This window comes from Scophthalmus maximus, chromosome 9 (assembly GCF_022379125.1).
Source record: "Scophthalmus maximus strain ysfricsl-2021 chromosome 9, ASM2237912v1, whole genome shotgun sequence".
Classification (NCBI taxonomy): domain Eukaryota; kingdom Metazoa; phylum Chordata; class Actinopteri; order Pleuronectiformes; family Scophthalmidae; genus Scophthalmus; species Scophthalmus maximus.
Window position 1 is genome coordinate 7,839,419 of NC_061523.1, and position 26,609 is coordinate 7,866,027.

General features: G+C 45.7%; 1 protein-coding gene across 1 annotated transcript in view; it reads right to left on the minus strand.

The window, feature by feature from the left end:
* The window catches only part of tenm1 (teneurin transmembrane protein 1), a 163,935-nt gene that overhangs the window by 133,997 nt on the left and 3,329 nt on the right, over positions 1–26,609 (minus strand). Inside the window, exons 2-3 of the mRNA XM_035649915.2 lie at positions 15,382–15,653; positions 11,622–11,957 (exon numbers count right to left, since the gene is read on the minus strand). Of these exons, the coding sequence (XP_035505808.2) occupies positions 11,622–11,957; positions 15,382–15,598 (553 nt within the window). The 5' untranslated portion in view covers positions 15,599–15,653. The remainder of the gene's footprint in view (positions 1–11,621; positions 11,958–15,381; positions 15,654–26,609) is intronic.

The following is a 26,609-nucleotide window of genomic DNA, read 5'->3' on the forward strand; positions in this document are numbered from 1 at the left end:
CACGACAGGAAAAGAAGTATTATTGCCCAGGGAGGACAAGAGGATGTAGATAGAAACCAGGAACATTTATATTTAGTTGCTACTTGGATCACTTTGTAATGTGGAGGTAGAAGTGCAACTGCAAAACTGGTTTATGGTTGTTGCCACCGCTCTGGGTCCCTGTCTTGCAAAGCAGGAAGAAAAGATACTGCTGCGTCACCCACATCACATAAATCAGGCGTGAAAGCATAATGGTGAGGATTTGACTGAGGGCAACCGGGGGCAAGGACAGACATACGAGATATTACTCTTGCTCATTCTTCCTCCCGCCGTTTCCTTCACTCCGTCTATGTGCTGACCCATCTCTGGTGCTGACCCAAAAAGAAAAAGGCAAGAAGGGGAAAAGCACCTATTGCCAGCCGTACACCCCATTATCGCTCTCCCTCGCTCGGCAGCTACTGTAGGAGGGGGCTCGCCTCACGCATCTCTCAACCCTTCTCACGGGCTAGACTCATTTCTGCTTGTCCCCACATCGGGCGTCTTCCCTGGTCAGACAGGGAGGCAGTCGCAACAGCTATTCCACCGCAGGAAAACAAACAAACAGATGAATGAACCTCGAATGTAACACAAGTTCCTAAAGGGAGACAAGGAGACCTTAAGAACTGTTGGAGCCTATCCATGCAGTCTAATACGGATATGTGCTGTATTTCTGTGAACACATCCTGGTACAACCTGAGTTTACAGATGGGCAAAAGAGGGGTCAACTCACAGTTTCAGCCACTGATGCTTTTAGCACATTGTCATGTTTTGTTTTGTTTTTCAAATTAACAAATGAAATACTTCCAAGCAAGTGGCAACCCAACGTGACGTCAACAATTGGAACTGCCGTTCGTAAAAGGCTTGAGTTTAGCGTGCACACCAGCGCCATCTTGATTTTTTTTTTTTTTGCAACCAGACGTAGGAGCGTTGCTTGGTGTGACTGGGAGCACGTTCACTGCGCAGTGCGCACCCACATCCACTTGCAATCATGCACCGATTGGACGGTACCAGCTGTCAATCACGCTGTATCCTCGCTCCGATGTGTTTTACTTTAAATGAGACCACAATTTTACAAAATTAACGTCATGCTGTATTGGAGAAGACTTGAAACTATATTGAGATCATAAACTCTTCAGCAAAATGTTTACTGACGTTATAAATCAAGTGACTTCTTTTTGCAACCAGCGGAGTCGCCCTCTGCTGGTGAGTCCAGAGATTACACAGGCTTCAGGCACTTCCACCCGGGCCCAGTGATCATTATAATGTCGATGTAGGTAACTCTCCTCTTTCGCTTTTCTGCCACATTTTCATATCTGCCAATATCAGCCGATAATGCACCTATCAATAAAACCAAAGAAGAAGGAAACAGAAATACGAATCGACTGCACACGCAATCACATTGCTATCGTGTCGTGGCTCAACGACATGGCCATAAACCATAGCTCGGTTCTAGATTTAAAGTGAGTCGGCTGTCAAGGAGACTGTATTTTCAACCCACAGAGATAGCGTTGGCTCAAATAGTTGGTTAGTTTACCGTGAGCTCAAAAAAATTAGTCTTTGAGATCAATTTTCAAAAATTCAAATACATTTGGATCGCAAATCTACCATGATAAATATCATTATAATCTATAATGCTCCATGCAAGATTTAACGGATCGACCAGCAGTTACTGTAACTAACAATGCTCTCTGTCCTTTTAAAGTGGGCGCATCCTTACTTCAAAAAGCAAACATTAACAGAAGTGCAATCATAAAGGCTATATGCCCCTCTGGGTAAAATGAAGTCCACCCATTCATGATGTCCTGCTGACATTATTTTTATTGCTTGTAATTCCTTTACGCTACTAACAATCACGATTCATGTCGAGCTAATCTACCGTACTGTTCCTATTTATTCCATTGTCAGCTAGAGCCAAATATTTTACAGTAGGCTAAGCCTAATTGAAAGATTTGCCTGCATGTGCTCTTTTCTACAGCTTGCCCTAAAAAAGTCTCTGCCATTGTAATGTGTGTGTGTGTGTGTGTGTGTGTGTGTGTTTGCCACAGTGTGCTGTGAATATTATCCGTCTTGGCCAGCCTCACTGCCTCAGCTGGCGTTGATCTAATTCAACTAGTGAGCACACGTTGGGAAAAAAAAACATCTGTTTGGAGCAAAACACACTTACACACATAATGCACAATCACTTGGAAGCACATGGTGACATGCAGATGCCCACCGCCCACCGCACACAAACACACACACACACACACACACACACACACACACACACACACACACACACACCCCAACCACTACCACACATGCACACACATAAACACTACCTGGAAATGGCCTTTGGAGCATCTGTTTGGACAGCGCTAGCACATTCAGTTATTGTGAAACGCTGGCAGGAGCCCTGCGTTGGCCACAAGAAGCTTGTCTACTGCAGAAGGATGACAGCAGTACCAAGCAATTGTCCGCTCACCTCACACGTGCACACGTGCACACACACACATGTGCACATTCACGCACAATTTTAAAGCGCAGATGCTGCTATGCAAATTCCCCCCCCCCCCCTTCTCCCAAGCCATCCATTTACTGCTCACACTTTTAGCGGCATTCTGAAGCATTTTAAGAAGCTATTCATTTAACAGCGTGATTATCTATTTGACGTGAGGGTGATCTGTCTACCAAAGTGATCGGCTGTGCTATTAACGGCCTCTCCTCGGGCACAGGTGGCAGCTGTTCAGAGGACATGCAAAAAAAAAGAAATAATAAAAAACGAAAAGAAAAGAAAATTTCGTATGTACTGTACATATTGCAATCCTTGCCACAGTGTGACAAATAAATGGGGAAAGTGGTCAATCAAGCACGCGATGATGAGCACCAGTGGGCAAACAGTTATCAACAAAACATAAAATGCCAAAAATAAGCGCAGTCTGCTTATACATGGGGGGCCTTGGGATGATTCCATATATTGTAAATATGATGTCTTTTGCCAATATGTGATGTCTCATCTTAACAAATGTGCCTCTTCAGGGAGCGCCAGTTGAGCAGTTAGCATGTACATACATCACATCCATGTCACTTGACAAAAAGCACCACATTTGTATTGCTGATGGCATGGTTGGGGGCTTGTGTGTGTGTGTGTGTGTGTGTGTGTGTGTGTGTTTGTGTATTAGGGGGCGGGGAGGGGGAGGGGGGGGGCAGAAAAGGGAGACAGTGACAGAGACAGAGAGGGAAATAAACAAACAGAAAAAGAAAGAGAGAAAGAGGGGAGGGCAGACGGTGTTAAGCCAAGGCCTGGAGGAGTTTTCAGTTATTTACATATGCAGATTCTGGTCACCCCAGATCCCTACCCTCATCAAGAGAAACCAATTAAAACTCTCTCCATTTAATGTTTACCTTAATTAACCGTAACAATTAATGGCTTTCCAAAGTCCTATTGTGGCGTTTTCAATTAAAAGCTGCCAGTGACAAAGGTTGCAATCTAATACAATAAATCATACAAACAATTCCCTGGTGAGAAGAACAAGTCCATCCCAGGGCCAAGAGAATGAGGGGGAATAGGCTGCACTTCATTTTACTTTTGGTTTGTGCTTCGAATCTAAACTTCCTTTGATTTAGTTGACAACGTGCCCGAGCACTTGCATGTCGCCGTGTGCACGCATGTGTCCGCACGCATGGGCATGTGTGTGTTTGTGTGCTTGTGTGTGTGCGCGTGTGTGTGTGTGTGTGTGTAGGCGTCCAGCCGATCCGAGCAGCGCCGCTCATACTGGTCAGCAGATTGTTGGGTGAGACCCAGTGGACCATTAGCTGTCCGTAGCTGCCAGAGCTGAGAGCTGATAATGACAGGTGGTGTACACACCCCGGAGGTCTGACAGACTCAGGGCACGGTGCCACGTAACAACAGCCTTTAATGCTGGCACCAGGGCCGCGATGGCAGGCTTTAACGCTGGCACCGGGGCGACTGTGGCAGGAGGGTCCCTGGCCGCACCAACGGCGGCTGCGACGGTGGACCGGCCATTATTGCAAGCAATTAAACTAAAATGGCAGCGATTGTTAATTGCAGGGAAACCAAATGCACCGTCATTACTATCACTGACATCCTCATGGCAAATGCCTTCAAATTCCCACATGCAGGCTCAGATAACAATTATAAGAATACGAATAACGAATCTGTGGGTTTTGTGATTCAGACCCTTTTTTTTTTTTTTGCACAGCAGCAGCATCCTGCTCCGTCACAGATCCCGTTCAACCAAACTGAGGAGGAGGTTATTGTGAAGGATATGAAGGTCTTTTTCCATCATTGTTCAATTAGACTTTTTAAGGTGCCCCTTCATGGCATCGTTTTCTCCATGTACTTTCTCGCGGGCATCTCGGGTAAAATAGGAACGAGAAGCAAATGATGATTTAAAAAATATTCAAATGTCTTCCTTACCCCCATGGCAACAATTTCCACCACCCGTCAAAGAAAACACAGGCCTCTGGTACCTCACACACACTCACTCACACACACACATACACAAACATACACACACAGAGAACAGAATACAGCACAAGCATGTGTGGGCATCTGAGTGTGTGTGTGTGTGTGTGTGTGTGTGTGTGTGTGTCTGCTCAGACACCTTTGTGTCCTCCGCCCCCTCTCAGTTTTTCTGCCCGAGCACAGAACACTCTGATTTTCACTGATCTCTCACTACACTCTCAGGGCTATTGTTCCTTTCTGCTGTGAGCTTATTCATGTGCCACTCACCATGCTCTCTGCTCATTTCATTACTCAAACAGCACTGGGAGCTAAAAACAGTGTTTAGCCCATTTATTTAACTGTTCATTATAAAGTGAAAAAAAAAAAAAACACAGCTCACCTCTCACCCCCTCTGTTGTTGCAGGTGAACACGTAACCATAGCCGAATGAGACCGGTTATTACAATGGCCACTAGCTGCCGGACTCTGTGATGTTATACAGAGAGGCCGTCTGCCGCCAGTGGACAGCGTGAGATGAAAGCTACGGCTGATGTTCTGATTTGATGACTGTTGCCATGGCAGCGAGATGAGGATGGAGGAGGGGCATTTACAGAGAGAGAGAGCGGGGGAGAAAGAAACACAAAATTATCCTTCTCTCCCCCTTTTTCTGCCTTTGCCTTCAAGCGCAGACACACACATATGGACACACATCCCTCGAACCCCGTCATCCAGCAGTACAGGCCAGTGGGTCTTCTTTTGGATCAGTGAGCTGCAAAGGTCCATCATTAGGAGAACAGGGCGGGGTGCAACATTCTGACAGCTTGTCAAGAACAGAGGCCTGCATGGCTAACTATGTGATGAGACTGCTATTAGAGGAAGCGCCAAAACCACACAACCGCGCTGTTGCTACAATAAAGCACCTGGTGGATTCATGGGATCTCTTCAGCCTCACCTGGACGGCTGACTTGGTATTTCAATAAAAACTGCTTCTGGCTCCGGCGGATGTGTTTATAGCGTTTCCTCTGGCCAAGCGCGGCACCAGGGTTAAGTTGATCATCTCTCACTCTGGTAAAATAGCCAGGGGAGTCCGTGTACCACTAGATCAACTCTACAACTTAAAGACCCTAAACGTTACAGCTCAGATGATCGATATGGCACTGAGCAATGTTCTTTACGAGCTAATAGACAAATCCATTCCTGCAAAAACCCCCTGGGCCTTGGGAAGGCAAGAAGGGAGAAAGAGTACATGGCTGTCTGCCTGGCGTTGCCACTTAGACCCTCTACTTGCACGCACATACAAACACGACGAGGACGACAGGGGGGACGCGAGGATGCAGCTTGCATGTCTGTGCGCGTCCATATGTGCGGTTTGTATTGGCACATCTGCGGATGTCTCTGTCTCCCGGGGTTCTGCAGTTTCCTGACTCCGCTGAGGTTAGCACGGCACCAGAGCTGCCAAAAGGGGATTTGTGTCTTCCAACATCAGGAGGGGGAAAAAACCCCCCACATAAAACCCATTTTCACTTGCCTTGCTTAAATGCTTTTATCTGACACTTGTGGATAAGAGAGCTGGCATGAAACATTTGTAATTCCCTCACTATCTAATTAAAGGTCCAGATTGCCCAATAAATGTCAGAATTGCGTCATAAAGTCATAAAAAATCCAGAAAACCGAATCCCCACCTGAGAATCGAACGATGTGCAACACCTGTTGCTATTTCACCAGGATCCATCAGTCCTTCTAACGCTTCATCGCACGCAGCTCTAACACGTTTGGAGTAACGGCTGCGGCTAAAATTATAACTCATCTCAAAGCACAACAACTTCGCCAGGGCTTTTTCTGATGTTGGCGCTCCAATATCCCGCGTGATGTCTTCAGTTGCCAGCGAGCCTCTCTGTCTCCCCATCTTCTCTGTGCCCTCTCTTTGTCTTTCTTTTTGCTGCATGCCTGCTCATTAAACCTTAAGGTCAGTTTTTCGCTCCACTCTCCCACCCTTTGTCTCCGCGACCCTTGCTAACCTTCTGCAACACTTACTTGAACACAGCTTGGCCAAACTTGACTGCAAAACTTTGGCACATCATTATAAAAATAATGGAGCGTGTTTATAAAGGATATGCCGGCCCTCTTTGACATTGTGCAGTCCCCCAGGCTTTTAAACAACCTAGTTTATAGCCGGCATGTAACATTTATGTTTAAGGTAACATTCATGCTTGTCTTATTTCAAGGCAAGGACAACAGCTACAATGAAAAAGAAAAAAAATAAAATTAAATGACTTTATTTGAAGGTCTAATGGCAGCAATCTATTTTGGGGTAATATGGCTCATTTAGTGTTGGTCAGTGTAAACCTGGCAGGCATCTACTCTGTCGCGGAGTAACTTTCACACTCATTCAAGGTGGAGAACATTAATTTTGCTTATCCTTCATTTACTGAACAAGCATATTAACACAAATGGAAATTATTGGGAATAGATGTAAAAATAAAAAAGGCCTCTTTGTCGCTTTCCCTATATTTTCATTTAGGAAGAAGTGTTCAATGCAGTCAAAAAACATTGCACTGAAAATATTTTAAAATACTCATTGATGAGTTATATTTTCCCCTGTACATTATTTTTATTTCATTTGTGTAGTGCAATAATATTTTTTTAAACAAAATAGCCATAATGTATTGTCATATATATATAATCCTGGGTTGGTCTGACCAACAGTCTAACAAAAATATACAATAGCGAAAAACTGCCAATTTTAAGATATGAAAAGCAAAATAAACTTGCATCTTGTTGCATCCTGTGCCATTATAACTGGTGGGTTATATATATATATATATATATATATATATATATATATATTTTTGCTGTTTTATGTTATTGTGTCGTGCGTGTTTGCAGCATTAACACAGCATGTAGCTTAGACAGATGAAGTGTGACATGTCTTGATGGAGGGAGCTTGCAATCATACAAAACCATGTTTTTCTAGCACTGCCGCTTTCATAAAGGCTTAAATGTTAACTTGGGGACTGTAAATGTTTGAGGCAATTTGAGAAACCCATTCTCTTAAAAACCATTATCTCCAGTCTACGGCAGAAATGGAACACTAAAACCTTTTCTTGTGTATCAATTTAGCACTGTGATCAGACATTTAAGGGAGTTGTCAAGTTTTTTGTTTTTTTTGCATAATGGACATCCTGCGGCCAATCAGAAATCAAGTGCTTACTCAGGCCACAGTAATTACACCGACATTTGCATTTTAGCACAGGATGTTATCTACTATAATGAGAGTCGGAGCCTCTCGTTGGGCCGCTGCACTCGCTTTAGAACCCTTTGTGCTCGGAAGACGACGTATGAAAAGTGCAGCGGTGTAAAACCAGGGGGGGGGGGGGGGGGGGGGGGGGGGGGGCGTCTGCTACACGCCAATGTGTCAATCCCAAAAGTGCAGGGGGGGGGGGGGGCGATAAGCTCAAAAGACTGACAATGGGCTAGAGTAAATCTGCAACTGATTAAAATAATGAAAAAGTGCTCAATTAATTAGCATCTCATTATAGCACAGTGTTGTAACCCAGATAATACGACTAATGTAGTTTTTTATTATTATTGCACACTGCAGTAGTTCAGGAGACTGACACCAAATCTATCTGCTCCGGTCTTCAGCCCTCCTCTTCTCTGAGCATTAACCGCCCACCATCCCCGGAAATGAGCATCACTGTCATCGTCACTGGTGAAGATTTTACCCAATCCAACTATGGCAGAAGATTTATGATTTTCATAATGGATATTTTGGAATGGGAGAAAAAACACTTATTCATGTCTATGCAAAGAATTAGATAAGACCACTGATAGAATTTAATGTATGTGATATGAATTTTACATAAAGATATAGAGCATATACAAACACACACACACACACACACACACACACACACACACGACCTTGTACTTCTAACCGCAACCCTAGAGCCTTACGCTCACCTTAACCATCAAAACAGAAATACCTAACCCTAACCTAAACCAAATTCTATCCCTAACCCTGAAGCCAAGTCTTAACCATCGAACAAGTCGTGTGATAAAAGTGAGGACCAGCCAAAATGTCCTCACTCCGTAAGGTCTACCCTCAGTGGTCCTCTAAGTAAGTACAAGTACCCATACACGCGCTCACTAACACAGCTAAGTGCTTTTTAGGCTGGGCTCAGTGGTATTGAAATGAATGTTTGTATTTGTGTGTGTGTGTGTGTTCCTCTGCTGTTCTCTACAGTGCATGGCCAAAGTACCTTTGCTCTGGTGGTGTTTTTAATGGTTTAGTTGGCTTGGTTTCAATTAGGCGGGAAATCTTACTGCTACAGCAAACAATATTTCAGACAATAATGTGCTTTTGTGATTTGTGGCAACAGTTTAGACAAGGCCCTTTCTTGTTAAATTATGAAAAAAGCCTTACGCACAAAGTCCAGATTCGCAGTGGAAAAAGAAGAATATGTTACTGGCTTGAACAGAGCCCTGACCTCATTGCCATCCAACATCTTCGAGTCAAGCCTCATCAGCCAGATGTATTGCACAGCCTCACTTATGCTACATTGGGTTTTGAATGGGATCAAATCAAATTCTCAAGCCAGGTCCCAGAGTCTTGTGGAAAGCCTCCCTACATACAAGCGCATCATTTTTGATAGTTAGTCGCTCTTGGAATGACGTGGTTACTGTAAGAAACGCTTATAGGTGTCCACATATTTTTGGCCACATGGTGTATGTGCGTGCGTATGTGTGTGTGTGTGTGTTTGTGTGTGTGTGTGTCAGCAGTAAACTCTCGCTGAACTGCGCCGTTTCTTTCTAGTGCCAATCTCGTCTGTTCTAACGGTGCACTGTCGTCAAGTTGGGGTGTTGATGCTTCCCTGAGTTTGTCAGCAGGTCTGACTGGCGCTCGAGAAATGCCCACAGCCTTCCTCGAGGGAGGTGTCACAGTTGGACATGCACCCCCCACCACTGTATCTCACAGAGAATTAAGACAGGCATCTGTACAAACATGGCTTCACACACAAGCTGAATCTCTTTCTCCTTTACTCTTTCTTAATCTGTCGCTCCCCCTTTTTATTTTCTCACACACGCACGCACACGCACACACAAACAGAGTGACTAAATTGACTTGTCAGCTTCAATCAGACCGGGAACAAAAGGATTCCTGACAGTTTCAAGCTGACATCATTAATGCGTTTGGGAGGGGGCGAGCTCTGAAGACAAAGGGAGTGCAAGGTCGGGCCGACTTAAAATGCACTTTCATTTTGGCGGGGACACTATCTTTTTGATTTCAGCCCCTTCATGCCAACGTCTCTCTTTGCGGGGAGCTCTAACTTTCATTATCGCTGGGAACAGAGAGCCATGTGAGACTTTGTTGTGCTGATGGAGAGATATGTGACATCCATAATGTATTTCCTATTAGAGGATGGCACGCATGGACACACCTGGCCACGTGTCAGGAAGAGAAAGGCAGGAAGCGGATGAGAATAGATGGGGTGTCTTTGAGGTTAGAGACAGGGAGGAAAAGGGCGTGCCAAGTAAAGGATACCAATGCAACAAGAAACGAGAACGAAAGGGGCAAAAGGGTGAGCAAAAGGAGCAGCGTGTTCTTGAGAGCCAGAGAACATACTGTACGGCTCTGCATGGGACATATGGAATCCACGCATAAACCAACTCTCCTGGCCAATGTACCAGTGGAGCCAAACGCTTTGAACATTTAAATCGTCCTCCCCTCACTTCCGTGGCTCCATCCATCCTCATTTGCTTCTTGTTTCCTCTGCAGCATGCCCATCTGCCTCCCCCGCTCTGCAGCTTTCCTCCTGACCCTGGATAAAGATGGAGTCCCTCATCTCGAATGGTAATAACTTTGGTCCATATGCACACAGCCATCACAAATTGATTACTGTGTAATGCTGCGAGCGCTCCCACTCTGGCTCCCTCTCCTCTCCCATCGTTGCGATTTTGCACGAGGCCGACTCCATGTCGAATGTGGCTGTCATTAAACAGCACCCCTGGGTGCATCTCAATAACTGACACATCCGAAACCCCTCCTTTGTATGATCCCTGTCGTCCCCTGTCTAAGTCTTGTGCCTTTCCACCATCTTTGTCTAACACTCTCTATAAATCAGCTTCTCCTTCACCTGTTTTACCCTGAACCACTCATTCCCTTTTATCCTCATTCTAATTATACCATTACATTACCATTTCAATTCTCTCATTAGCATTTTTTGCCTTCCCTGACTCTTATTATTCTCTTCTCCAATTCTCTTCCCCCCTCTCTCCCTTTCTCCATCACCCTTCCTTTTCTCAGCCAGTGAATATGTTTCCTCCTTTTTTTTGCGGCACATAAACAGACCGTGCCCTTGGGGATGGGTTGGAGAGCTCTGTCTTTGTTTGTGCGCACCTCTAACTAACTCTCCATCTGCAGGGAGCCCAGCCGAGCCCAGCAGTGCAAGACAGATAGCTGGCACCATCCCAGACTCTTCTCTTGTTGGCCCCGTCTCTTCACCTCCGCCTCTCAACTTCTCCTCCCTTCCAGGCTATAGTCTTCCCACACAGTCGGTTGTCAGCTGCCCTCGGGCAGCCAGTCAGGTACTGTAGATGTCTGACCCCTACAATTCCCTTTTTCCTCCAAGTCTCAAACTAAAATCTGCCTCTGCTTTCGACGGATATTCCATCCTTTTCCCGAGACGTAGGCCGTGGGATGTTCGTCACCGGACTCCCCTCACGCTCCAACCCCAGTTTCACCTCCGAAACGAGCTCACTTCAGAGACTAAACAACCAATAGCACATTTTCTCTCTTTAGTCACATCAAAGAGCCTTCAAAGAGAGGAGAACTTAAGCATTAGCTTTAGTCTGGGAACTGAGAGTTTTAAATCATGTAATTGCCCAAGGCTGTAACTTAAGCCATAGAACGAGTTGATGTTAAATGTTGTTTTCTTGTTTGCATTCGTTGGTGGTAAATTTATTCTTGACGAGGTAATTAGAAATACAGTAAAGGAGAAAAATGGCGCATGGTACTTGCACGCACAGAAAATCGTTCATCAAAGGTGCACTACATTGTCTGCCAAACCAAAAATTGGATCTCCCCTTGGGTCCTTTTTGCATAGTGTTGGATGATCCCCCTCGTAGCGTAAGAAGAGACGTTGCTTTGCACTCACCGCTGTCAGGCTCCGACTTCCTGTCATGCTCGGTGTCAGTGAGGGACAGGGCGGAGTTGGCGCGGCTCGTCAGGCAGGAGCTCTGCTCAGACTTGAGGCCGCGCATCCACATGTGCTGCAGGCCGTGGGCGGGAGAGGGGTCCACCTCGGGCTCGGTGTCCACGTCCGAGCTCACGCCCAGGGAGTAGGCGCGGCCGTGGACGTGAGCGACCGGTCCGGAGCACAGCGCCTCCTCCTCCTCCTCCTGACGCTGCTGCTGCTGCTGCTGCTGCTGCTGCTGCTGGTGGATGTGGTAGTCGGGGCTCCTCATCTGCCCGGCCTTGCAGAAGTCTAGATCTACGGGAGAAGGGAGCGACACACAGATTGGGATCATAAAGACTTAGAGCCGCAAAGCCTCTAATGCCGGCATGTGTTTTTATTTGCTTTAGCAACTAAGCAGACCAGGTGTTTGTTTGAGAGAGGCACCGACAAGCCAAACACCGAACAGCTCCCAAATTATGTCAAGAGATAGGCTGTTGTTTGAGCAAGCATTTACAAAAAGTTTTTCCATCAGAGGTACAAATCAAAATGCCACCCGTGATTTTTCTTAACCATTTGCAGTGAAGCTACATCCTGTTCAGGCTTCCTGATGTGTGTTATTGAGCTCAAGATGTATTGAACTGCTGCTCAAACAGAGCACTGATCTCATCTATATTCTCCTTGGTGGGGTGAGGAGATCAGATAAAGATCAAACCTTATTAATATTGACTGAGACTGAGAGAAAAATTGAGCCTCATATGCTTTCAGGTATTTGAACGCCCTCCAATCCCGAGCATCAACGTGCTATCTGAGAACATCAGATATACTGTCTCAGTCCTCTGGTTACACTTCAATTCTATTCAATTCAATTGAGCTCTAGTTTTTTTTTTCTTCCTGCAGATGCAGTTAAGTAAATTTTCCTCCTCGCCACACAAGTTTTCTGTTTGGACTTTAAGAGTGGAGGTGATGGAACTGATGCAATTTAAACTAAAAATCAAGGCACAAATCTAAATCTATACAGAAACCCCAGTAGCCAATAAAGACTCCAGTGAATGCAGAGGAGGGAGAGGAATACTTCCTCTCCTTCTCACTTAGTGCAGTTAATATTTGTGTTAGGTCAGGTCCTCTGAACAAGAACCACAGTGTTTCAATAAAAGCCACAGTTCTGTTGACCACTCCATTGACCAGCGATGTGTCCCGCTGTGCCTTTTTGATGGGGTCAGGACCAACCGCGGCTCACACACTGTTCTGCTGGAATTAAAGCGGCACATGATTGGTCACCACTACACACGTCTCTTTAGCTAAAATTGGCTGCAAAGGGGCAATTCAGGAGCAAACGGGCTATTTCCTCATGGCAACCAACGTGGAATCGACCCGCAAACTGCAAAGCCGTCTGACCATCTTGTTTTGAAACACATTCGTAGCGCAAGAAGAGATTTTAGCAGATTATTAGAGGGGGGAGATGATTTTTTGAATAACTTCCCATTTCCTGCCATTACAGTCTGCGGCTCTGGACTCACTTCAGCAAAATTTTGTACAATTTATATATTTGACAGTGCTTAACCTAGAGTACTTGTCACACGCAGAAAAATGTGAATGTCTTGCCAAAACAGTCCGGGTTATAATTTGTGAATGTGATGGAAGATAAACACATCTAAATTATGTTTACCCAAGGGTGTAATAACCACTTGTGAACGGGGGATATGGCTCCCTCACCAAGGCTCAACCGCCAACCAGGCCCTGGGGTCCCAGACTGACAGGGGCCCCGAAACCGTGCATCCAATGGTTTGTACTGAACAAGTTGAATATTGTTCGGAAACATACAAACAAACTGAAGCAAAAATATCCACATATCCATGATAAGCACCACATGGCTGACATATCAAGGCCCTGTATTGACAAGTGTTCTCCCGTAAAAGACTTATTATAAAGACGAGACTATTATTTCCGTTTTCTGCTGATTTGTTGAATATATCTCCATTAATGTGTTTAATCAAAATAGCACATAGGAATTATACTGGGTCTGGCAAGCTGGGTTGAGGCTTCCGCACCCTGTGATGTAGAAAGAGCTGCAGACCCGTTGATTGAAAAACATCCTCAGTTAAAAGCAATACAAATAGTGTTGTCTTTAAAAGATAAGACAGCAATTTGCAGAGAAATTCTCTTTTTTTATTTTCAGACCACCATTATTTTGGAAAGGTCTTGTTGAATCTTGTTTGCTGTAATAACAAATAATAGGATTTTCACAGTTGGTTCTATTGAATCACTTTGTTTTGTCCAAGCCAACAATTTATTATATAGAATTTCCCCTAATGTGCTTGTGAACAATTCAAACATGTGATCTGTGACCGATCTGGCTTTGTTAACAAAATGTTAGAAATCACAATGTTGAATTAATTATTCTGGGTTAATTAGCAGCGAAACGAAAACGAATTAGCAGTGGATCTAGATGACTAACTACCCATCTATCAATAGTATCTTTCTAATAGGAGGAGACTTTGGGTAGAGACAATTAAAGGGGATAGTGTGGGATTAAACGGAAAGAGGAAATGTTTAATGTTAGGGTGACTAAACAGCTGGGAGGTAGGAAGGCAGGAAACGAAAGGAGGAGAGGGCAAGACATGGCCGTTTAAAAGATGAAGGAAAATATGAACATGGGCGGGGAATTAGGGTAGAAACGAATTGGCTGATCTTTGTCAGGAACACTGTAATCCATTAAAAATGTCACTTGAGGCGATGTCCCCCCTTAACAGTTGGTTACTTAGGTAGGGTATACTATATATAGCTCTGTTGCCCAAAGATGAACAGATGTGCTTTGCAGAAGCGGCTGCCGTTGACATTTCAGAGGCTGCTTTGGGGGCCCCTATTGCACCTTACCATATGACACTGATGGCAGGGGATGTTGTTTGTTGTGGAAACGGGAAGGCTGAGTAACTGTCAAAAAAGGCAAGTGGCCCTTGACGCCATAATATTGTCCATCGGACATGATGATGACTTATGGCCATCGGCGGGGCGCCGCGCGGCGAACAATGCGACAAAATCCATAGCAGGTGGCATTCACACCACGCAATCCCTCGAGCGGGCCCGCTTGTCAGGAGTTGTAACTGTTATGAATGGCTAATGCTGCTTGTTAGCATGGTGGGTAGGTCTCGCGGAGTTGCAGGTGGCTTGGGTGGTGGAGGGAGTATCTATTGATCACCGTGAACCCTGCACAGCGGCGAAGCTCCCGAAGAGGTGCGGCTTCTCTCTTAACAACGAACATGACCTGCATAAAGGCCATCCATCACAGCATGTGCCGGCCAATTCCTCCCGCTGTCACCAGCAGGGAAGAGGGTTTTTTTTCTCGGTGTGTATGTGTCAGCGTGCACGTGCACATGTGCCTATGTCCACCTGTGTCTTTATATGCGAGTGTGTGTGAGTGTGTGTGTGTGTGTGTGTGTGTGTGTGTGTGTGTGTGTGTGCGTGTGCAACGAATGGTGGTGTTCCACCCCAGGTGAGGCCAGGGAGGTTTGGTGTTGGCCTACTTTAGCTGTGGGAGAGAAATATCACCTCCGTGGAGAAGAGGTAATTGGCTGCCTCCGACTGTCCTTCTGGCTCATTGTGGACGGTAATAGGTAATTCACATAGGCCCTTTTAAAGACCTGTGTGTGAGTGTGTGTCTCCCCGAGCGTTTGTATTTTTGCGGCAGTGTCCATTTGCATCCACATACGGTAAATGTCCAAATGGTGGACGAGCGCCGTACCTGGCTGTGGTTGGCTGTAGTTGCTCTGTCTTTCCCGGTGCGACCCCAGGGTGAGGCGGAGCTCGTGGGTGTAGTCGGGCAGGGTCTCGCGCGAGGTGTAGGAGCGGTGGTGGGTGCGGCCGTCCTCGCTCTCGTCGGACGAGCTGGTGTAGGACATCTCCATTTCATGGCGCCCCTTAGGCAACGGCTGGTAGGGTTTACTGTCCATATCCTCCATGACTTGAAAGGCTCCACTTAGTCACTCAGCACAGCTACGGCACGGAGCAAAGAGTCTGGGAGCGGGGAGAAAGATGGAGGGGGAAGATGGGAGAGGTAGTGACGACAGCAGAGAGAGGGATGGGTCAGGGGAGGACAATGAGAGGGAAACGGGGGATCGGGCAGACGGGGTAGAGAAGAAGAAAAATAGCACAAGGAGTCTGTTATTGAACACAGTGGAACAATATTGCAACATCTGCTCATACCAATTGGACATTCAAATAAAGCATTTGGCTCCTTGGTCCAAAGATTGGTTCCAAATCAATACGCTCAGAAGGGGGCCATGATGGTGGCCATTATGTCCGTGTGTGTTTTAAGAGGAATAGGCCAAAATCAAACGCAGCTCTCCATCCTGTCAGTCGTGGTTTCTGTTTTTTAGCTGTCGGTAGCTTCGTCACCCTTTCACAATCGAAGTCTGTCACTCTCATTAAACCGTGCGACTCACTAGACTCTGAAGTAATGATGAAACACTAAACGGCATTCACTGTGTTATTGCCGAATACAGGGGCGATAAATCAGCTCAGGCCCTGTTCCGCTCATATTCTCTTGTTCGTCTTTCAACCACATCAAAACCTACTTCAATATGGTTATACCAACATAACTAATGATTGATTCGTACAACGATTAGCGCACAGAAGAAGTGATTAGAAAATGCTTCATTCATATTAGCTCTCTTTCAACGTGCTCTGCCCCGAGGCCTTTCCAGCCTATTTCCCGCAGATATAACGTTTCTAAATGGAGCTTGAGAGGGTCATTGCTCATAGAGACAAAGTGCTACGGTATTGACCTCTTCAGGGAGTCCTGTAGTCCATATATCAAAGCCATTAGAGCATGCCTGCTCAATACCTCAGAGATCTGCAGCACAGGGTGATCACCACTAGCCTGATACAAGTTTACAGCTGACCTTTCTACCAGTGCAGTAATGCTTTTATTCCACCTGAAGAACTCCTTCCTTTGGCCTGGCCCTCTCCAATCACTCGCCATTCCCAAAATGCAAACGGAGCAGTTTGCATTGGCACGCACACACACACACACACGCAGATCGGCCGCTGACCCCTGACAACCAACTGTCAAAAAATGGCCAAGATGCTCGCACATTCGTCTTTTGTTTTCTCTTTAATGATAAGACAAAGCATGGCGACGTCTTCAAAACACATAACCATGTTTTGCGTCAAATTGTCTTTGCAATGCTGCAGCGTACTGTAAGCTCCTTTGACACACACACGCACATAAACGCACCCACACACGCACACGTGGCCCCCTGCAATCACTATGCCTTTCATTTTGATTGGCAGGAGTTATTGCAACGGAATCAAAGCGTGCTATTATCTCGGCTGCCCTGTTAGAGTGGGATTGACTGGTGTCACCTTCTCTCTGGTACGGCAAGGAGCCGGTGTACATTACCCCGCGAGCTCTGAGCTTGCTGCAGGCACCGGCTGCCGTTTGCCTCTACAGAGGCTCTCTGTCCCGTTTCATGTCTGTCACGCGTTTACACGCGAGAATGAAAGCGCGCAATCCCGCTCGTCCCACCATCTTGCCTGCCTCGTCGCGTGTGTGTGCACACGCGCGGCAGCTTGCAAACAGACTGCCGCGTGCAATATGAAATAATAACTGGTTTTCCTACGAATGACAACTCCGTCCTGTTTAATCCCCTTCCCCTCTTTCACCATCCTTCTCATTTGCACCATGTACACCTTTGCACTGTACCTCCTGTTTCCTTCTCATCTGTACTCCTCCCCTACCCCACATGCTTCCCACCCTCCTTCTTATCCTCGGCGGTGCCTGCATTTAGAGTAAGCCTGCTAATTCTAGTCCACAGTGGGGTGCCCATTAGGGGGTTTGATTCTCGGTTTTGATGTCAAAACCTGGAGTGTGTTTCCTAAAGCCGAGCTCACTTCAAACAAGACACATGGGCGTTCGGTAGGGCAAGTTAGCATGTGCCACCTGAGTAAAAACACCGGCCTCGGTTTGCAGTTGAAGGGTGACCAATTTGGAGGCATGGGGGTCAAAGAAAACTGTTCGTAGAAAACACACGAGGACGGGCCATAATTAGCATCATGCTAGAATACATTTTTAATCGTGCCCAAATCTTCAAAACCTTCGTATCATCCCTCTCATCATTTTTTGATGCGTGTCAGGCAGGGGAATACGCGGTGCACTGAGGGATCCCTTGGTGGAGCTAAATAAGTGCTTAGCTGAATTCATCACTACACTGCCAGAGACTAACAACTGATCTTAATCATGCGCATGCAAAAAAAAGAATGTAAAATTCATAGACTTGAATGATTAATGTATTCCAACCTACCGTGTTAACACTGCTATATGAGGACAGCCCCCCCTCCCCCCAAATAAAGGAAAAAGATCAAAAGGTACATCTGTAAAAATTGAGACATCTCGTGTGAGTTTGTTTCCGCCACAAATGAACTAACAGTGAGTGGCTGTATGCAGGGACAACGTATGTATATGTTATTGTGTGATTTTATTTCTAATTTAACTCTAATCTATAATTCATCAGTGTGTAATGAACTCTTCACCACTCGCTCTAAAATTAATACAAAGTGACAACACTGAGTGAAACACACGCATCGCATTACATTGTTACCCCTCCCCCTCCCCTCAGCCACTACCAACCCCTCTCTCATCGCTCCTTCCACACGCACGCACATGCCCGCGCAAACACTTGCATGATTAGATGCACACAAACACACACACACACACACACACATGCGCGCTGGGATACACACACACACCCGCACAAACAAACAGGCACACATACTGTGACACACACATACTGGTGCTTCTATCTTTCTGAAAACACTTATTTGATACAATCGCTTCCCAAACCCCCCAACCTGACCTCGACTATCACAATTAAATGCCCCACCCCCACTGTACGTAACCCCAACCTAAACAATCCATGAACCAAAAGTCTCAAGGCTCAAACAGACCTTTTGAGGTCTGGAGGGTATGGGTGTAAATCTTCACTGGTCTCGCGATTCGATTCGATTACGATTATCCCGTCAACGTTTCGATTCGATTCGATATCACGCCGCAATGTGAAAATTGCGACGGCAGTAGGCTATAATCGATTATGGTCCATCACTGCAACGTGAAAAGGGTTAATTTCAACACCCCTACTAGAGAGTGGAGCTCCCATCGGGCTCGTACCAAAAAAAAATGAAGTCAGAAAAATAATCTATCTATAGCCCATATATAACAATGCATTTTTGTATGGTATTTTACAAGGTTCCAACACGTGTAATCAGCGGGAAACGGGTCAGGTTCAGACTGGTTACGTCTGCGGCCTGAGCCACACCCTAGTGAAGACCTAGCGTCCTCACTTTCCCAATGTCCTCACTTGGTAGGGTCTGTGACCGGTCCTCACAAAGACAGACATGCAAGTACACACACACACACACACACACACACACACACACATGCATAAACCACAGGAATTGCGAATTCACGGCTACACAATTGCAATAATATCTAGTAGGGCCCTTCCACCCCTTGATCCCCCCCCCCCCCCCATCTATCCATTTACTCAAACAGTGCAACCACAGAGCGATGGGCTGTTTTTGGAAAATCTACTCAGAGAAGTGATAGAGGCTCACATGCAAAAGTTGCTTTCAGAAACAGGATTTATCCTCCAAGTCATCTCCGGAGCGGGCGGGGGGTCCCGCAGATGCCCGACATCCACCACAACAGCACAAGCGGCGCGGCGGAGATCGTCATGTGTAAAGGCAAGGACCAGGAGGACAAGTCAAAATGGATTTACTCTCTCCAATCTCAAAGCGAATGTGCCGAAATCACGGGGAACAGGAAGAGGGAGCATGCAAAACGGATAAAGGGGAGAGGCGGAGAGGGGATTGGGGCCAGGCAGAGGCAGAGAAATTGAGTTTCTCATCGGTAAATAAACAACGAGGACGGGGGAGAGCAGAGTGCCATCCAACAATATTAGCTCCTCAGCTCGTTGATACAGTATAGTTCCAGGATAACACATACATTTTCATCATGCAGAGGAGGTCTCATTTTCATAACAGCCTGGAGACCCGCAGTGAGTTGGGGAGCCTCTCTCGTTGTTAACTCTGGCCTTTGCGCGTCTTTCGAAGACGCTTGTTTGCACAGACACGAGCTACTTCCACTCACTAAACAGACCTCGCGAGCCACAGGAATGGCGATGAGAAGCCTTGAAAAAATATATTAATGCTGGAGCACAAAGCCGAACTCATAACAATCCTGGTATTGTTTGCAGGTTGTTCTATTTATTTATTTATTTTTTTCATTTCGTCTGCCATTACGATGGCTTAATCATCAGAAGCCGCGGCGGCACCGCCGCCGCCTGTAGCTGCGAACGCAGATCCAGGCTACGGGTCCTGCGGGAGTAAACAGTGAGCTGTCAGGGAGAGATGGCTCTCCTGTAGTGAGGGTGCGTGTGTGTGTGTGTGTGTGTGTTGGGGGGGGGGGGGGGGGGGGGGGGGGGGGGGGGGGGGGGGGGGGGGGGGGGGGGGGGGGGGGGGGTGAAAGGGGGGGAGTCGCTTAAAAAAAATCTCCTCCATTCGTTAGCACCACCATGGCTCCTCAGGCATGTATGACAGGGACACCTCAAATGGGTGGAGATGAAGGGCCCACAGGACCCTGTTTCACCTAAACCACCCGAAAGCACAACATAGCTGTACGCCCACCCACAGGGAGGCCTCGGCGCCCACTGAGAGGTGTGTGTGTGTGTGGGGGGGGGGGGATGAATGGAGCACGAGGATAAACAGAGCGATGGATAGATAATGAGAGATATAGAGTGTTCACAGTGAAAATGGGAGGAATTGAAGGATGGAGAGATTGCCAAGAGAGACATGGAGTGATAGAGGGATTTAATTAGTGGATAAGGGCTGGATATCTGTGGGCGGCGGCAGCACTCTCGTCACGTAGTTGTGCTTTCATAGCTGACCAAGCCTGAAATCTGTGGCTGCTAATCCCGAGTTTACCAGCAGGACACATACAGTGTAGTGTGTGCACACAACCGCGCGCACGCGCGCACACAAGCACACACACACACACAGGCCTGGACTCCACCACATACAGTACTGCAGATGAAACGCCGACATACACTCAGTGCCCTTGCGCCTACACACACTTATGGCATTCACACTAACCGGCAAACAACACACTCGAACGCCCACGCACCGCAGAGAATCGGCTCGGTCTTTACAGGTCTTTTTTTCAGTTGTGTAAAACCTTGCTCGTTGATTCTCTTTGCCATCGCAGTGCCATTCAACCCCCCCCCCCCCCCAGCGCACAGCCTGCCTCCATTATTCCTCATATACTGTATGGTCGCACCCAGGACCAATGCGTGTGTGTACAAAGCGAGCCATATAGGTGACAGAATAGCCCGGCAACCCTGAGGCGTATGCCCGCCCATGTCCGAATGAGAGCGTGACCAAGAAGCAGAGACCTTGGTCGGTTCTTGTCGCCGGGTGAAAAAAAACAACATCCTGGATCATTTGCCTATTTATGGTGGACATGGGCTCAAATCATCACTGCATGGCCGAGCAGTGTGGAGAAATCCATAAGTTCCTACACTATTCATGCCCTCTGAATGTGGCCTAGAGTGCAGGAGCAGCTACGCCTTAACTTTTTCTAAGGTCATTTTTATATCTTGACTACAGTTAAAAACTTCCCTTTAGATCTCTACTAAGGTACAGTACATCCTTTTTTCCTCCCCGCACGGCTTCTCACCAGACTACCATCTTCTTTTTAATGATATCTACTCCAACTCCTTCTCTCTGATCTAAAGCCGTCTGCTGATTCCCCGGAAGACTGGGCAGCAAACACAAAAACACACACAAAAGGAGGACAATGCACAACGGCACCTGGCCCCGTACATGCATACGCATTTGACCACAGACGCACGCACGCACGCACGCACGCACGCACGCACGCACGCACGCACGCACACACACACACACAGAGAGAGCTAGACACACCACCCAAAACCACTTGATCAATATTCCTGACAACACAAAGCCTCATTCAACACAGTTGATATTCCTCCTCTGTCGCTAAATAAATACATGTCGCTGTCCTCCTAGCACGACTAAAAGGCTGTTCACAGTCAAATAAAGCTTTACATCAAGACTGACAACCTCCTAAGCTCTCAGCATCAGCCACTGCTTGGTAAAAAGCCTCTTTCAATAATGCATTTGACCACTAAACCCCCCCCCCCCCCCCCCCCAACACCCACAGCACAGCAAAGTGGCCGCATTACGGATGCAGAATTAATTGATAAATCAATGCCATCGATTCCAGAAATCAGGGTTTGGTGATTAGCAATGTAGACAGTCGTTCCCTGCGCATCTCCTTTATGAAGTTGTTGATTACGGGGGAATGAGCGAGTAAAGAGAATTAGCCGATGGGTGGCTGAAAAGATTTTCTAGTAGCCGTTGAGCAGCGACGCAGATTGATTTCGGAATGTTAAGTGGACTAATCTTCCATCTACACCGTTACAATGTGACGCTTGTCACATTGTGATAAAAATCCCGGTAGCGAAAGAGAGAAGGAGAATTTATTTTATTTTTTGGGGGGGGGACTACTCCCGGCGGCTCCTCCCGCTCCTCAGATCCGTCCTCTCGACCCCTCACCTCCTCTCTGATTCTCCCGGGCCTCTCGCAGGGCTCTGAGGACACGAGTGGCATTCAGCCGCAGCGGCACACAGGAAAATGCGAGAAGGAAAAATGGCCCCGCTCAGTCGGGAACAAAACCGTGGTCCTGGCGGTGCTGTTCTGTGAGATGATGAGTCCGAGATGTGCGGGGGCTGAAAACATCCCGTCCATATAGCCCGCTCAGTGCACAGAAAAAAGCATAAATGCACCTCAGGGTTACAGCGTATGCGGTGTGGTTAACCACGCTCTCAGAGAAGTACGGAGAATTCAGACATTCATCATTGAGTGTCTGCTCCTTGGAAATGTGATGATTTCTGCCGTGAAAGGTCGAGCTGCAGCAGCAGCCCCTTCTGCAAAGATGAGACGTATATATAAGTCAAACGATGAGACGCAGTTTTCTCCACAAACAAATAATTTAAGCTTGAAATCAATAGCACATACTAAAATTGGGACAATGTATTCGCAGTTAGGAGGAGGCAAGGAGTCATTTTAGGCACTTTACTTTTCCAATATCATCTACTCTGCCCCTGCTTTGTTTTTCATTTATCCCGTATCTTGTTTCCCATTGCAGCCTTTTTCTGTTTTCGAAGAATTTGCAAGGCTAAACTGCATTGAGCATGTTCCTTGACAATTTGCATTGCTCATTTCGCTGCTTGTCAGATGAATCATTGTGTCTTTTGAGCACATTAAAGAGAACAAAATAAGAATTTTCCAAACGGTTCCTCTCCTCGGCACGTCGGGTTTGGGATGACATGCGGTGCACGCTGTAAAATCTGGGATTTCAGGATTGTTACATCTGGAGACAACATGTATTAGGTCCAATTTATTTGAAAGGAAAACAGCTGTCGCAATTTTTTCTCGAGTAGATGCCGGGTGTTTATTTGCTCAAATCCCTTTTCTTTGTGAAGTTGGGCTTTGCATTTTTTAGCAATCGGCGATACACAACATGTGCCTCTACACGTAGAAGTCAACTGGGGGCGATGACACGCCCACTTGAAATACTTCCCAGAGTTCACGGGGGATCAAGACTGATTCTGAAACCCGAACCTGAACAACAAAACGACCCGCCCTGCAACACACATTCAACTCGACTGTACTTCACTGTATTGTATAAAACATGGCTTCCGGCCGGGATGCATCAAGTACCATTTTGGAGCTATTCATCTTTTCTATGAGTTAATAATTCATGATCATCTAGAAAGTAGAGCAATGAATATTACTGATGATACACATGAGGCTATTTACCAGTCAGCAGGAAATAGATGAACTTGTTTAGAGGAGAGATGTACAGTTTACCATCACCGTGTTTTATGCTGCTAAATAAATCTAGGCGCGCAACAAATCTGCAGATGCAACTTATTCATATTGAGAAATTAATCATGCTCTTGAGGTGCAAAGGTAGTGTCTGTGCCGTGTTGTTAGTGTTCCATTGTAGACCAATGTGCAGCGGGTGTGTAGGTGTGTGTGTGTGTGTGTGTGTGTGGTCAACTCGCTTTTAAAACCCAAAGACATCACAGAAGCTGCTGAAGCGACTGCACTGAGTTTAGTGATCAATTGTCTTCAGGGTGATCAGGTTTTTTCTGAATATCTGACGGAGTTGATTTTCTCTGAAGTCTTCCCAGATAATTTCCCCGCATTGATCTAACTCAAGGTGATACGCCGCCGCACATCTCGCCGGTAAAAAGCCGGCCCGGCGCCGACTCGCTTTGTGTCCTCTGTGTCAACAAAAGCAGGATGAAATCAACGCAACTATAATGGATTTTAACGTAATTATTTTGACACCGACGCCAATGCCTGCACTCTGAAGTGAAGGACAACTTATGTGGTAATAAATTGAGGAAGAAACAAAAATTGATTTTTCTTCTTTTAAAGTTGTCCACCGACTTGATTAATAAAAAATTTCACAGTGAGAAATGTGTCCCTGTAGGTGTGTATCGGCTTTCTCTCTCAATCTCTCTCTTTCTCTTTTGTGTGTGTGTGTGTCGATTTATTAACTCAAACATTACAGTTAGGCTACTACGGAACATGGGGGGCACAAAATAAAATGCGCACCAGTGTAATAACACAGTCCAACAATTTATGAAGAACCTTGTGATGCATAGTTTACAGAGGAGCTGGACAAAATAAAAGAAACAAATTGCAATATGTGAAATTAAATCAACCGATAAGTCAATAGACAGGAAATGACAATTGATTAAAAATTAAGCAATTTTTAAAGCTACTGCCATGCTCTCACTGATTCCTGGTCATGATTATTATAATTTGTTTTGCTTTTCTATCGTAGTTAACTCTTCTATCTTTGGATTTTTGAGCTTCAAGATATTTTTGAAGTAACTTGCTTTTTTCCACAATTTCAAACCAAATAATTAATTGTGAAAAGAACTGGTACGATAACTGATGATGAAAATAATTGTTAGTTGCATCCCTGAACATTACACAGTCCAGCACAACAGCACAAATGATGTCCCCATAATTACCATGAACATAAATCCTCATCATTCTGTCTCGGCCTATAGGTGAGTTCTATCATCAACAAGCACACACACACAATAACACACACACACAGTCTCTTGACAAATGAATCTCATATTTTAAAGAGAAGTGGAGTGGGCTTGACCAGTGAGCCTTTCGTGACTCAGGTCCTTGCGTCTTCTGACTACAATTTGAACAATTACAAATTTGAAAGGAGGGAGGGTGAGTTTGAAGGTGTGGGAGTGTGGAGGGGGGCTGTGATTGCATTTTCACAATACAAATCTCACATAACAACCTGGTCCTTATTCAAGAGAATATGGTTCCTGACTCTTGCCCATAGCCTAATGGAAGAAGACAAGAAAGAATAGAAGGCTGGAGAAGCCAGGGGAGACATGGCCAAATACTTGAAAGACAAATGCCTCGGGTGTACACTGCATGTACCAGTGTGTGTGTGTGTGTGTGTGTGTGTGTGTGTGTGTGTGTGTGTGTGTGTGTGTGTGTGTGTGTGCATTTGCAGCATTGGCGACTTTGGTTTTGATCCTATTTCTGTCCCTCTCTCTCTGATTGCTGCAGGTCCCGTTAACACTAAAATAAACAGTATTGTATATGTATGTATATATATATATATATATTAGATTTACGATCTTATATATATTATAATCGTATATCTATTATATGATTTATGCGTAGAAAATAATGAGGCCTTGTATGGTTTTCACACAATAGCTTGCTGATTGAAAAATATTTATATTTCATAAGTGCTACATTGAGGAAAAAAAAGACAAGAGAAAGCAAACAAACATGTCAGGCTTGTCAATGAAAAATATAATATGTTACAAGGTAAATTATTATGTGAAACATGAAACACATTCATGCGTACAAATCAAAGACTACACAGACCGTAGAATAGTTCATCGTTTGAAAAACATGATACTTTTTTTAAAATAAGCTGTGAATCAATTTGTAATAATAATGATGATCGAAAGATTTTCATCTTTGCTGCCGATTGTCATTTTTCTTTGCTCTGCTGAGTGTATTATCTGTACACACCGGGCCTATACAATATGAGATTTTGTACGGGGCGATTAGTAAATCTATTATATTGCTTTTGAATTTCATTTTTCTTCAAGCTCAATGCTGGCTGTTTCCTTCATGCACTGGCTGACACCAGCCACATTAACGGAGGAAACGCTAATTAGCAGCAGAGAAGGGTTTGTTAAACAATTCCTCTAGAGGACGGAGCAGCATTGCAGCGAGAAGGTAAATATTTGAAGTTGTACAATGGTTACATCTCTAAGTGTGTGTGTGTGTGAGTGTGTGTGTGTGTGTGTGAGTGTGTGTCTGTGCTAGTGTCTGGTGGTCCAACAGCCTGATAACCCAACTGGCACGGGTTCTTTTACTTTGAAATTATCTGCAGGGGGGCTGACACATTTTTATGATTCTCCAGCAATTACATTTTTACAGTATGATGGACATGAAGAGAGCGGGGCGGCGGGGGAAAAGAATTCCCACTGGGCATCACATCAGCTGCAAGTTTAAACTCTGACTGCAGCATTGAGCTGTGTGTACACAACCTCGGATGCGTTCTCAAAGTGTCCTCCCACTAATTCCTGGCTCCAGTTTTATTAGGGGAATTTAGTTTTGTGTGGGGGAACTTGTCGGGCAGAAGGGAAAGTGTGTTAGCGATTCCATGGGAGAAAGTAGCATTACAGTGCCAGGGGCTACTGCATTCCTGGAATGAAAATTCATAAATAATGCAAGGCTGGATAACAAAAAGAACTCCCCCGCTGTCTCGCGCAGCACTGCGCTATCCAAAGGCCATGCAATATCACTCAAATCTCTGAA